Source organism: Rhinatrema bivittatum, chromosome 4, assembly GCF_901001135.1.
Source record: "Rhinatrema bivittatum chromosome 4, aRhiBiv1.1, whole genome shotgun sequence".
NCBI lineage: Eukaryota > Metazoa > Chordata > Amphibia > Gymnophiona > Rhinatrematidae > Rhinatrema > Rhinatrema bivittatum.
The window spans coordinates 46,125,779-46,141,067 of NC_042618.1; the positions used below are offsets into that span (position 1 = coordinate 46,125,779).

General features: G+C 44.4%; 1 protein-coding gene across 1 annotated transcript in view; it reads left to right on the forward strand.

Moving 5' to 3' along the window:
• Positions 1 to 15,289, forward strand: part of ADSSL1 (adenylosuccinate synthase like 1) — a 78,486-nt gene that overhangs the window by 53,633 nt on the left and 9,564 nt on the right. The window contains exon 11 of the mRNA XM_029598067.1: positions 15,143 to 15,240. Within this exon, the coding sequence (XP_029453927.1) occupies positions 15,143 to 15,240 (98 nt within the window). The remainder of the gene's footprint in view (positions 1 to 15,142; positions 15,241 to 15,289) is intronic.

The following is a 15,289-nucleotide window of genomic DNA, read 5'->3' on the forward strand; positions in this document are numbered from 1 at the left end:
GTGAGGGCAAAGGGCTGTCGGCGCCATTTTGACTACTGGCAGCCGACAGCCCAAGTCCAGGAGATTGCTCCTGGGACCGCTCCTGGACCCCCGCTGGACCACCAGGGACTTTTGGCAGGTCTTGGGGGGGTCAGGAGGGTGGGGGGATTGTAGTAAATTAATTTTGGAGGACTTGGGGGGCATCATGAGGGTGGGGGGTTTTGTTAGATTTTTACTTTTTTATTAAAGATTTGTCTGCGAGCCAGATGCAGCCATCAAAAGAGCCATATCTGGCTCGCGAGCCATAGGTTCCTGACCCCTGCTATAGTCCATACTCAACTTTTTCTGAAAAGTCTGTCTCTTTAGAAAACTGTTTTTCCAATGAAGAAACAAGTTAAAACTCTCGGCATAGTCTAAGACAATACTCTCTCTTTCCATCCCCAAATGAAATAAGTTGTTAAACAAGGATTCTTCAGACTTCGTGTCATTTCCAGTCTCAAAAAGTTATTGTTTTCTCCTGAATTTCGTATTGTTACAAGCTTTGATATTTCCCATTATTGACTACTGCAGTAGCCTATATCTCAGCCTGCCTTTCACCACACTTCGACCATTCCAGTTACTGCTGAATTCCTCTGCTCGGTTGGTTACTGGCTTAAGGCAATGTGATCACATTATCCCAGTATTGATTGATTTGTTCTGGTTCCCGATCAGCAAAAGAATAAAATATAAAATCGGCATGAAAGTTTTCAAGCTGATTTATGACCAAAAGTTGTCCATGGGCAAATGCTATTCTAAAGTTTTATCAACCATCAAGAACTTTACACGCCTCTCAGCATGGGCTTTTGGATATTCCATCTCTGAGATTTGCACAACTACTTATGACTCGTGAGTGCGCCTTCTCAGTAGCCGGTCCCACTCATTGGAACTCCTTTCCAATAGAAGTGCGTCAGTGTAACTCGATGAAGTGCTTCAGAAAATCCCTCAAAACATTTTTGTTCAAATTGGCTTATTTTTAAGTTTTTATTATTTTTATGTTTTTTAAATTTATTTTATTTATATGTTATATGCCTTGTAATAGTTCTTTTAACTATTTATGTATTTTATTATGATTTATTATTTTATGCTTGTACCCTTGTACATCGCCTAGTCCTATTTTAGTGTTAGATGATTCATAAATATCAATAAATTAAATTTAAATTTCTATGTACACACAATAATGGGGCCAGTGTTTCATTCAAGACTCCTAATGATAATTAATAAAACAATGCCAGGGGTTGATAGCTGAGATGACTCTACCTAAACCTGATCTTTCAACTCCAACAGCAAATCACTGTTACTTATTGCAGTTTGGCAAAATCCCTACAAAAATAAAAATGTAAGCATCTATCCATGGTGTCAATGTTTTTTGCAACTATTTTGAAATCAAACTATTGAAATGAGGCAACTTTCCAATCTCTCTGTATTTGTGCAAAGTCCATACATACTTTTACCTGCGTTTTTTTCATCAGTTTTCTAAAACTGTCCCAGGAAAAAGTAAACCCTCAGATTTGCACTATTTCCCTTCAAAACTATATGCGTCATTGCCTTCTCCCGAGCCTGTCTACTTTTTGCCCAGGTAAAAAATAAATAAATAAATAAGATACATACACTGTTGTTGTCCCACACTTACTGTTATCCAGAGAGAGGCTGGGCAGTTTGCAGTCAGTTCATTTGAATAAATAAATAACCATTTTCCTGGGTCAATGGCTCTTGAAAATTATTACACTGTAATTAAACCTCAAATAAGAACATAAGAAATTGCCATGCTGGGTCAGACCAAGGGTCCATCAAGCCCAGCATCTTGCTTCTAACAGAGGCCAAAACCAGGCCACAAGAACCTGGCAATCACCCAAACACCAAGAAGATCCCATGCTACTGATGCAATTAATAGCAGTGGCTATTCCCTAAGTAAAATTGATTAATAGCCATTAATGGACTTCTCCTCCAAGAACTTATCCAAACCTTTTTTGAACCCAGCTACACTAACTGCACTAACCACATCCTCTGGCAACAAATTCCAGAGCTTTATTGTGCGTTGAGTGAAAAAGAATTTTCTCCGATTAGTCTTAAATGTGCTACTTGCTAACTTCATGGAATGCCCCCTAGTCCTTAGGGGGGGCATGATCTTAGTCCTTAGGGGGGCATGATCTTAGACTGTACAAGTAACAGCATTAAAACTAACTTAAAATTCTAGAAACTGAAGGAAATTTAGGTTGCAGTAATTAGCAGTGAGAGACTATATTTAATGAGATTTTGAACATTTTACAGCATGCATTTGCAATACTGTGTTTTATTAGCTCCTCACAGTTACTGTTTAGCTGTCAGCCATTTTTTTTTTGTAAGTGGCTTAAACTTACAGTTAAAACATGAATAACTCCATTTACAATAAATGTGTGATTTTTAGGGATGTTTAGTATGTTGGTTTAATTTTTTCCCTAAATACTATTATTACAGGCTACTAGAGTTTGTTAAACATAAAAGAGGTAGATTTTAAAAACATATACGCGCGCGTACTTTTGTTCGCGCACCAGGCGCAAACAAAAGTACGCTGGATTTTATAAGATACGAGCGTAGCCACGCGTATCTTATAAAATCCGGGGTTGGCGCGCGCAAGGGGTGCACATTTGTGCAACTTGCGCGCGCTGAGCCCTACGCGCTGCCCGTTCCCTCCGAGGCCGCTCCGAAATCGGAGCGGCCTCGAAGGGAACTTTTTTCCTACCCCCCCGCACCTTCCCCTACCTAAACCCCCCCCCCCCCCCGGCCCTATCTAGACCCCTGCCTACCTTTATCGGAGAAGTTGCTACTGCCTCCGGGCAGTAGTAACTTATGCTCGCCGGCGCGGCAGGCCCCGACACAGGCTGCTGTGTCGGGGCACTCAGCCACGCCCTGGACCGCCCACACGTACCGGGCACGCCCCCAATCCCTAACTGCGCCCCCTGGCCATGCTCCCAACTGCCCCTTTTTGCAAGCCCCGGGACTTACGTGCGTCCCCGCCGAGCCTATGCAAAATAGGCTTGGCGCGCGCATATCTTACGCGCGTACCCTTTGAAAATCTACCCCATTAGAAAACACGGCAAAATAAAAGATGAGAAAACTAAGAAAAAAAATAAAGAGGAAAACAAGAACAATTAGTGAAAATGGTAAAAAATAAATAAATAAATAAATTATATAAATATTGGGCAAGGGAGTTTCTTGCCCAGCCCCTATAAAGTTTGGCTTGCACCTGTTTTTTTTTAAACTGTTCTATCCCTTACTTACAGGTTGTATGGCTGCCTAGGTGTGGTATCTTTCACTGGATCTGGATTTGTCTGGGTGTGGACTTTGCCTGTCTGCGTGCATGATCCCTTCAGCAACTTATAGAGAAACAAAACCGGTTAGCAGCAAGGCTCCCTGGCAGCTTGGCGACCGGTTCAAGAGACAATTGGGTGGCAAAAGAATTTCACATCAGGCCAGGAATCCTGGCCTGTGTGTGTGTGTATTTTATATACCGTATATATACAGCAAAATATGATTATATTGCACAACCCTAAATCAACTTAACATATTCAAACCAATTTTCATATTCAAAGACAACATTTGAATTAGTTCCTAATAAACATATTGCACATGCTATTTGACTATCCATCCCCCTTATTTAAAAAAACATTCACACTGCATTCATCCCAATCATACTTCCCCCCAAGCATTAAAAACAATAACATCCACACATCAGTTGGTAATGTTAAACACAGTTGACTCAATTATTACAAATTAGCTTATTGCACCTTTAACTCCTACAGTTTGTGTATAACACCATAAACTAACATTGCACATTCTCAAATGCAAACCCAATGTTTCACTATAATGTTTCAACATTCTTAAGTGTAAGCATGACAATATTTCATGCCATATTGTAGACAATTAACTTGAATGGTATACATTAAATTATACATCTTTATCCCCTTTATCCCTTGTAGTTGAATATTATAACACCATACCTTATAATAGCTCCTAAATATTTTGCAACACTCTCAAGTGCCAACTTGCTATCTGATAGAGATAATAATACACTGCCTCGACCGGATATCCGGGTTTAAAAACTTAACGATTGAACTTTACAACTTTATTGAAATCCCTGTCTGTCCTACAGCAAACCAGCCAAAAACTGACTATATTATGTGATGTATAAACATCCTTATGTAACAATATCTGTTCTCTCTGTAACACAAAAGACCACTCCAAAACAATCACTAATAGAAGGCCTATGGCCATATTAAGACCTTTAGGGGCCACTATTTACCAATTTTATATATATATATATATATATATATATATATATATATATATATATATATATATATATAGTCTTAGCATCGTAAGGCAAAGGATACATTACCATCTCTATTGATTTTCATCTATTGGATAATAAAGAATTGTAGCTCCCTTTCTGAATGTCCTTTATCTAACCAGTGTTATACTATTGGAGCTTCAGTCTTTTTTTGTACAAATACAGCATTTATGTACAAATACATTTGTACAAATATAGCATTTATTCTGTATAATTGTAGTTTTTATAACCCTCTTAGTTTGACCAATGTATCATGGGCAGAGGATAGCATAAATAACCTGTAATGAATTACACGTGAAATATCTCCTGAGTTTGTGGTTGATACACAAATCAGGACATTGATAAGATTTTTTGTAAAGCATTAATGTAACCAAGTCCCAAATCCAATTTGGCAGCCCTGGTGCTGCCTTGGATCAGAAAGGTCTCCCAGTTGAAGAGCACTACCCTGGTGTAGCAGGAACTGATCCTGTAGCAAGGACCTGCTCGCCAGGTGATGCATTGTACTCTCGCATTGAGGACAAGTCTCCCAGGGCTACTACCCAGGAGGGGTTAGGTCAGCCATCATAGTTGGCAATTCGATTATTAGAAATGTAGATAGCTGGATGGCTGGTGGATGTGAGGGCCGCCTGGTAACTTGCCTGCCTGGTGCGAAGGTGGCAGACCTCACACATCACCTAGATAGGATTATAGACACTGCTGGAGAAGATCCAGCTTTGTAGTACATGGAGGCACCAACGACATAGGAAATTGTGGGAAGGAGATTCTAGAAGCCAAATTTAGGATTTTTTACCCATTCTAGAGGTCTAGAACTGGTAAATATTAATCGGTTATTTACTCTTTCGGATAATAGAAGGACTAGGGGACATGTCCTGAAGTTAGCAAGTAGCACGTTTAAAACTAATCATGAGAAAATTATTTTTCACTCAATACACAATTAAGCTCTGGAATTTGTTGCCAGAGGATGTGGTTAGTGCTGTTATTGTAGATGGGTTAAAAAAAGGTTTGGATAAGTTCTTGGAGGAGAAGTCCATTAACTGCTATTAATAAAGTTGATTTAGAGAATAGCCACTGCTATTACTAGCATCAGTAGCATGGGATCTTCTTAGTGTTTGGGTAATTGCCAGGTACTTGTAGCCTGGATTGGCCACTGTTGGAAACAGGATGCTGGGCTTGATGGACCCTTGGTCTGACACAGTATGGCATGTTCTTATGTTCTGTGTATTTGCCACATGAATACTGTCCCCATGTAGATGGATCCTCTCTATGAATGTATGGGGTAGTTCCTACTAAAGAATACCTTAGGTTTGCAAAAATAGGCTTCTATTTAAAAACATCCTGTAGAGATAACATATGCCAATGCTTCAAAATAATCCCTTGCACCTCCTTTGTATGAGTTGCATATAGAAGTACATACATTAATCTGAATGGGGGTTCACTTGTTGGATGGTTAAAGAAGCAACTCTCTGTTTGCATATAATGCTCTTTTATATGCTCGTTTAATTACTGACCTGGGATAACCTCGCTGCCTGAAGCGTGTTTCCAAATACTCTGTTGACAGAAGTCCCCTACAGCGGTACATAATTGTCTTAAGTCTAAGGAACTGCCCTACTGGAATATTCTCTTTAAGTCTTCATGGGTGATGACTGATAAATGCAAGCAAGGTATTCCTGTCAGTTTCTTAGTAGAAAATAGAGGTGTTCAATCCATGCACATCCCTAAAGATTATGTCCAAAAAAATGACACCTTTCTTATATCACTATGAAAGGTAAAATGAAGATTTGCATTTTTAGCTTTCAACCATTCCTCAAAATTCACTAAATTAACAGCAGAAAACATCCAAATAAAAAAACGATGTAATCAATGAATCTTATCCATATTTTAATATGTTGCCATAACTCAGAAGTGTAAATGAACTGTTCCTCAAATGAAGCTACATACAAACTGTTATGAATCCTGCTGGCCGCGGGTTCCCCCGCGAGCAGGTTCACTCACCATGCTGCTTCTTTTCAGCTGACGCGGCAGGACGTCGCCGGCCTTCCCACGCAGCCGGAGCCGCGGACTTTGCACTCCCCTGCGGCCCGGACGCCGCCCATCGGGTCTCCTTCCATCCTGGCCGGAGCCGCGGGCCTTTTCTCCTCTTCAGCACGGCCAGGACCGCCACCGACGTCAGCTGATCTTCGCGGCACAGAGGCCGCAAGCCCTGGGCTTGAGTAGCGGCTGGAGCTGCCCCTGGGGCCTCCTGCAGCGGCTGGAGCCGCTGCCATCTTCGGGCCTGCTCTGCAGGCCCAGCCCTGCGTCTGCACGTGGAGTCGTCAGTGCAGGCCGCTGTCCGTGGTCCTGCACAGCTCTTCCTGCTTCCTTAGGTGCCGGCGCACGCCTCTCTGCTAGATTTAAAGGGCCAGGCACAGGACGTGTGCTGGCCCCACCTAGGGCATGAACTTCCTGCTTCAGCCCTATAAAAGGGCTGCTCCGTCAGTCAGTCTTGACCTTGCATCGGAGTTGCTTCACTCTGGAGGCTCCTGCCTGCCAGAGCTCCGTCAGGTCTTCTACGTCTTCTCCATGGAGTTCTTGTTGTCATGCCATGTCAAGTTATGTCTTCGTTGCCTGAGGTCCCTGTCCAGGTGTCCTGGTGTCTCGCTTTGATCCTCCGTTTTCTGATGTTCCAGGTTCCTTGATGTCCTGCTCCTGTGTCTTCGTCTTCAGCACTCTTGAGCCTTCTGGTACCCTGGTACCTGTTAGGCCGGGGGTCCCTCGGATGATGTCTTACCCAAGCGTGGACTAGCCTACAGGTGGACAAGTGTCCTGTGCTCCTGAGCCGTCATGTCCTGCCAGCCGTAGGTGGAGCTTCGGATGACACCGGCTTCGTCGTTGGAGTTCTGCTTCGACTGGATCCTTCCCTGCGCTTCTCCCGCTCCCAGCGTGGTCCGTGACCAGCCTCCTTGGGCTGTGTAGGGCGCGCAGTGGGACAGGTTGGTCCGTGACTCAGTCCCGCGGGTGGGCTGAGTAGGGCGCCCTGAGAGACAGTGCCAATGTCCTTCTGCCCAACTTCTCGTCTCGCCTGGACTTAGTCAGTTCCTCGTCTCGTCCTGGATGCCGTTGCATCACTCTTGATATCATGTCTTGTTCCTGATGTCGTCGCATCGACCCTGGTCCGGGATGCTGTCGCATCGACCATTGGTCCGTGATATCTTCGCATCAGCCTTGGTGTCAAGTCTTCGTCCACGATGCCGTTGCATCGATCCTGGTGTCTAGTCTTCGTCCGCGATGCTGTTGCATCAATCCTGCTGTCATGTCTTTGTGTCAAGGCCCATCTGCACTTGACCTCAGGCCAGGCCTGCTGCTCCATGCTGTTCTATGCAGCAGATCAGAAAGGGCTCGGAATGGTCGGAGGACCATTCACATTCCAACATCATCTGTTGTTGGCCATGGGAGCTTGCCGGCCTGGCAGAGGGTAAGACCGTCAGCCATGGTGAAACACGCCGTCAACCCTCGGTTCGGTCCTGGACCCATCTGGGGTCGGGCTGAGGCCTAAGGGCACACTAAAACACCCTCACATAACACAAACAAGCTACTGAGAGGGCCATAGTGACCCCCATTGCTTTACCTTTAATTTGATGGTAAATATTTTGTTGGAACATAAAAATTTTTTTTTTGTTAAAGCTGTATATGCTAGTTCCTTGAAGAATTCTTGGAGCTTGTTAGGTAAATAAGGTTTGCTTAAAGCCTCTTTCATAACAGACACTGCTGCTAACTGGGGTATATTGGTACACAGCGAAGGTGTATCCGCTGTTACCAGTATCCATATGTCTTGTATTCTGATGACTGTTTTAAGGATCTGGAGTAAAATTGGTGGAATCATTAATATATGATTTACTGAGGGGAACAACTGGTCTTATAAAAGAATTCACATATTTTGACAGAGGTTCAAGTAGTGATCCTATACCTGACACTATAGTACAGCCAGATGGATTTTCCAAATATTTATGAATCTTTGGGACAAGATAGAAATTGGGTATCACTGGGTTTTTCACCAAAATCCGACTATACCCACATAGGGCTCAGACTCACCCAATCAGGGATACCAGACACCAGAAAAAGAGAGGCCTGCAAGATGGCCACAGTGGTTCCCATCTCGCAGTGGCCATAGAAGGAAAGGGCTGGGGCGTGGTTTTGCCGTGATCCAAGATGGCTGCGCATGCCTAGAGCTCCTCTCTCACCCTCCTCCCGAATGCCAAATCAACACTGTTTTAGCCCTCGTTTCACACCCCAAGCAAGCGGCACACGATCGGGATGGCGACTAAAGAAAAAATTGGCAAGTTGTAGCGTTTCTCTTTTGTTAAAGAGCTACAAGGGGCAGGGCGCACGAGGGCCGATAACATGGCGGACGAGAGGGACGGCTCAGAGTCAGAGGCCCCAATACTTTCGCCGCCCCACACCACTGGAAAAACATTCAAAGATGCGGACCTTCCCACGAAAGCTATACTGAGGGAATGGTTCATGGAGATTAGGGCCGAAATGAAGCAACATAAGAACGAGCTATTGCAATCATTTGCTGAGACAAGAGAGGAGATCAGAACATTGGGGCAGCGCGTGGATGACATCAACACGGCGGTGGAGGGGCATGCAGTAGCGATTCAAGATCTTTCCCATTCCACCCACGAGGTACAAAGATTCATTAATCTTTTAACTGACAAAATAGAGGACCTGGAAAACAGCAACAGAAGGTCCAATATTCGCATAAAAGGGGTTCCAGAGTCTGCTGATTATGCTGATTGTACAGCCACTGCCCAGGAAATATGCAAATTTCTATTAGCACAAGAACCAACGCTGGATGGATCGGCTCAGGGCCTGGAGGACACATGCATCCAAATCGAAAGAGCGCATAGATCTCTCAGGCCTTGCCGCACTAATGGACCTCGAGACCTGGTCATCAATTTCCAGAGCTATTCTCAGAAAGAAAAAGTCATGGCGATCGCCAGGAATAAAAGACTATGGGCGAGGAGGGACCTGGAGATAGCGCTCTACCAGGACCTCGCTCCTAGCACCTTGAAGCGCTACGAGCGGTTACTCAGGCTCTTCGAAACGCTGATATTCGCTATCGATGGCAGTTCCCTTTTGCGCTGTCTTTCCAACACCAGGGAATCACCCATCGACTGAAGACAGTGGACGAAGCAGTAAAGATCTTTGCTCAAGCTGGTTTGGAACTCCACCTCCCTACGCCTACCCAGCCGTCGAAGCCTCAATATCTGGACAATAAACCAAAATGGCAGACAGCTGGGAAGGCAAGGCGGAGGCATTACCTCCAAACAGCACCTACTTCTGATGCTTTTTCGGATCAGGGGTGATCCTGCTGGACTTGGTAACCAGGTTAACGCTTTCCTAATCTCACTTTTAGCGGGTGATGTATGACTGCACTTAATTAGAATTTACTTTCTGTAATTTCTGTATAGCTACTATAGAAGAGCTTTGTATGGCTAAAATGCGAGTTGATTGTTAATATTACTGTTTTGACCATTTACACGGGGGGAGGGGGGGCGTGTAGCTTCTTGGTTTGTGGGCCTCATACCCCTCAGGAGGGAATCCGGGTGAGAAGATGCACGGATTCGGAAAATGGGGCTGTTTTAATGAAGCTGTTTATCCTTTTACTCAGGAGGGTACCCCCCCTGGCTGGGGGACAGGACTACCTCTCAGTTACATGGTTTATATATATTGTTACATGCTCTGGGGCCAGGACAACACCTTATCCCATGCTAGACCAATATGATTCGATTTCTTACTCTTAACGTGAAGGGCCTGAACACCCGTACAAAACGAGACATGCTAATCCGAGAATTGATAGCCAGGAAAGTCTCATTTGCTCTAATACAAGAAACACACATCCGCAAGAGACATGAACACTTATTGGGATCTAAGGACTTCCCACAGATCTTCCTGGCAGCGGCAACTAAGTCATCTAGATATGTTGGAACAGGCATTTTAATTTCGGCCTCTGTAACTTTCGAATTATTAGCCCAGAAGCAAGACCCCATGGGGAGATATGTTTTTCTTAAGCTTAAATTGGGTCCTTCTATATATACCCTACTCTCTGTATATGCACCGCATCAAGAGCAAGCGGCGTTCTGGAGGCAGATTCAAACCTTGCTGAACCACGAGGTAGAGGGCTATTTAATTATCGGAGGAGACTTTAATATCACATTATGCCCGGAGAAGGACAATTCTCATGGTCACAGTCAACACTCTCGACAGACTGGCCAAAAGGTGAGGACCACTCTTCACTCGCTTATAAAATGCTGGAAACTATCAGATATACCCGACAGCAAAGATGTACACGTTTTATTCTAAACCGCATGGGTCTTACTCGCGGATTGACCTTTTTCTGCTGGATCAAGGCTTGCTGCCCAGGGTCACTGATGCAGACATCCATCCCATTACATGGTCTGACCACGGGGGCGGCTACACTGGACCTATCAGAGGGCAAAGCGATAGGTGGTCAGACATACTGGAAATTGAATGCTTCTCTTCTGAAGGATGACACTTTTAAGGAACAGCTCACTGAGCATGTACGGGAGTATTTTCAACTTAATGACTCTGAGGTTCCCGCCAGCACAGTATGGGAATGCTCGAAGGCGGTGGTGCGAGGATTATGTATTGCATGAGTGGTGGCTCTCAAGAAGGATGGGGAAGCTAAAAGCAAATCCTTACAGGCTGAGATTGAACACCTGATAAAACTTCACATGACCAATTTGTCGGCCAGGACTTATGCTAAACTCACAGATGCACGTCAACGACTATTGCAGCTACATGTGGATAGAACAACCTTCCAACTAGAGCATCTCAAACAGACGTATTTTGAAGGCAGTGACAAAGCTGGCAAGGTGTTGGCATGCCAGCTAAAGAACCGAATGCTACAGAGTATGATTCCAAAGATAAGAGACTCTGCTGGTACCCTAACTACAGATCCGGAGGAGATTAGGAAGAGTTTTGTTGATTTCTATACCCAACTGTATAGTGGAGATGGGGCGATTCAAATTTCTGACATACATTCTTACCTGGCAGCTGTGACACTCCCATCTCTTACAGTGGAACAGAAAGACTACTTAGACTCTCCAATCACTGAAGTTGAAGTGCGAGACGTCATTAAAAACTTAAAGAATGGAAATCTCCAGGTCTGGATGGCCTCTCTAGCGAATATTACCGTGCACTCTCAAACGAATTGGCCGGACAGCTGGTGACTTTTTTCAACCATATCCAAGGAGGTGGCTCATTTCATGAGCATTCCAATACGGCTGGTATCACTATTATCGCCAAGCCAGGTCGAGACCCCACCCTTTGTGGGTCGTATCGCCCTATCTCACTCGTCAATCAGGATTTAAAGATTCTGGCCCGTGTTCTGGCCCTACGACTCCACCGGCACCTGCCCGGACTCATACGCTCTGATCAGGTAGGGTTCCGTCCCTCAGCGAATGGCGGCGGACAATGTCCGCAAGATTTTAGATCTTATATGGTGGGCAAAGAGAGAGCAAATTCCCGCAGTTCTACTAGCCGTTGACGCAGAAAAAGCTTTTGACCTCGTACATTGGCCTTTCCTATTCCAGACGCTGCAGGCCATGAATTTCGGAGACTCCTTTCTTCAATGGTTACGGCAACTATATACCTCTCCGAAAGCGACAGTAAAGGTTAATGGGAGATACGGGCTGAATTTTGAAATTGGGAGAGGCACCAGACAGGGTTGCCCCCTGTCCCCCCTGCTCTTTGCCATCTTCTTAGAGCCTTTCACCACGCGTATCCAGCATTCTACGGCTAGAAAGGGAATTGAACTCCAGGGTTGTCAGTATATCATCTCCTTTTTTGCAGACGACATCATGTTCACCCTCACTGATCCCATTCACTCCCTGGCAGCGGTGCGGCAGGAGATGACAGCTTTCAGCCGCATCTCTGGATTCAAGGTGAATCTTGAAAAATCTGAGCTCTTAAATATCAACCTCTCCTCCGCAGAAGTATCTGTTGTCAAGAACACTTTTCCTTTTAAGTGGGCAAAAAATGCATTAAAGTATTTAGGAGTATACCTAAACTCTTCTTTGGAAGACCTTTACCAACTTAATTACATCCCGCTCTTTAAAGCGATTGATCGGGACCTTCTCCGATGGTATCAAAAACCCTTCTCATGGCTGGGAAGGATAGCCATTATAAAGATGAACATTCTACCCCGGCTATTTTACTTGTTCTCTACTCTCAACATCTATCTATCCGCCGCTCTGCTGAAAAAGTTACAGAAGAAAATCTTTGACTTTATCTGGAGGAGAAGACCCCCTCGAGTGGCCTGTCGCACACTGCACTTATCGAAACTGGCTGGAGGCTTGGGCGTACCGAACGTTCTCCATTACTATGCAGCAGCCCAGCTGAAAGCTATTGTTGATATCAACAGGCGAGATGCGCCCAAACAGTGGGTTCAAGCAGAGCAAGCCATGCTGGGCATAATGGACATCAGGGCCTTATTCTGGCAACCACGCTCTACATGGAGGCCAACCTCATGCATACCCTGGGCCTTCCAAACCACTTTGTTGGTCTGGCGCACATGGAAGACAAAGCTTGCTGGTTCCTACTCTTACTATTACCAATCTTCCCTATACTCCATGACCCACTTTCCAGCTGGCTACAACTCAGCATCCTTTCACAGTTGGACGCGGGCGGGCATTTTGACGATTGGACATGTATATCAAGGTGGACAAGTACTATCTTTTCCACAAGCCAGTCTGCAATATGAGATCCCAGCAGCACAATTCCTGCAATATGCGCAACTGCGACATTTTATTCATCACCTTATTAGACGGTGAGAACTGAGACCTACCCGTTCACTTTTTGAGCATTTCTGTACAGGAGCAGACAAACTTACCAAGGTCGCATCAAAGATTTATGGTCTGCTGAATGACGTCATTCAAACCCCCCCATCTCATATTCTTCAATGGGAAAAAGACCTGGGAGAATCCTTAACACCTAAAGAATGGGGTTTTATCTTCCAATTGGCAAGCCGCTGCTCCATATCGGCGCGACTCCAGGAAAACTGTTACAAGTTGCTTTATAGATGGCACCTGACTCCGACACGCCTGCATACCATTTCTGCCAGATACTCCCCTCTTTGCTGGCGAAACTGTGGGTCAGAGGGGACATTTCTGCACACATGGTGGGCATGCCCACACGTAGCATGGTTCTGGAAGGCGATACAAAACTGGCTTTCTCAGCTGCTACATTCGCCTATCAGCCTGACAGCCAAGGCAGTACTTCTCGATGGCCAGCTTGCGGGGCTTGACAAAGATCAGCAGAGGTTTGGCAGACAAATCTGGGTTGCCGCTAGGCTTTTAATAGCTAAATATTGGAAGAGTGATCGATTGCCCACGGTGGATGAGGTTGTCCTCTTGGCACGACACCTTAAGCGGCTGGACTATCTCACAGCTGTTCGACATAAGTGTCTCAGCTCTTATTGGAAAACTTGGAGCTATTTTCCTGCTACATAGATATTAACGCTGAAACTGCTTTGTAGTTGACGGGTGCTGGGCAACCTTCACATTTCTAGTAACCCCTTATCTTGGTGGCTATTATATTACATCCTATACGCAGCTTGCTTTATTGGTCCTGATGGGGCTCCCCATTGTAACCTTATATTCATGGTGAATGTCCTGTTAAGTTATACTTTCTCACAATTATGATTTTCCCCCAGAGCAGTGCTCACTTGTTGGATACTCTAATGGTTTTTGCGTTTTTGTACGAGGCTCTGAGAGTATCATCTGACAGTACCTCTTGCTTGTATCACGTTATTACAATAATAAAGGATATTTTGTACTGGGAAAGGGGGGGGGGGGAAATACAATATATTGGGGAGAAAATCTGGAACATTCCTTTTGAAACACGGTTTGATCGCCACTGTATTACAAACTCAAGCTGAAATGGTTTATAATGTACATTGCACGAGTTTATTGGATAAGCGCATATGTATCAGTTGGTTGATTTTTTTGTATGTTCTGTAGAAATTCAATAAAACATTTAATAAAAAAAAAAAAAGAGGGCTGCCGCTGAGCTCATCCTGCAGCAGCTGAAGAAGGGTCTGGTGGTGCTTGAAGTAAATGCTCTGTGTGTGTGTATAAGTATGTGAGTGGGAGTTTGTGTGTGAGTATATATGTGTGTGAACCTGTGTGCTTGTATGAACCTATGTGCGTGTATGTGTTGGAGCCTATTTGTATGTATGTGTGCATGTGTGAATGGATGTGTGTGTGTGTCTGTGTGTGTGCGTGCCTGCCTCTACATGTGTACGAGAGCCTGAGAAACTTTGCATTCAGAGCATATTAGCAAAACGTATCCAATGTTACTCGGATTGCCTGATTCACAACTGATGTAGATTTTCAAAACCAAACAAAAGTGTAAATGATAAATATTATTTTAATGTATTAACAAATTAAGAGAAGAGCCTGTGTGGCAGCCTGAGAGACAGGGATTTGCAGACAGAGCATATTGTCTTTGCACAGTGCACCTTCCTCTGTTCAGGGCACAGATAGATACGATTGTGTCCAACCCCAACAAACTGCTCAAAAGGTTTGCTCATCCCTGCTTTACCCTATCTAAACACAATGACCATCAACATTTCACTTAGATTTTAAGGTATTGTTTCTATTGCTACTATGTTGACTGCAAAGGCAGTGAATCAAGTGTGTGAAGTGGAGATGGGAGGCTGAGAAATGAATGAAGAAGATAGTAGAAGGGATTCATCTTGTTGATGGGCTCTCACGTTAATGTTTTTCTTATCAGACTGGCATTAACAAAACTTGATATTCTGGACATCTTTGATGAGGTTAAGATTGGGGTTGCCTACAAGCTGAATGGAAAACGAATTCCATATTTTCCAGGTAAAAAATATTGCATGTTGATGTTTGGTCTAATTAATTCACATGAGAG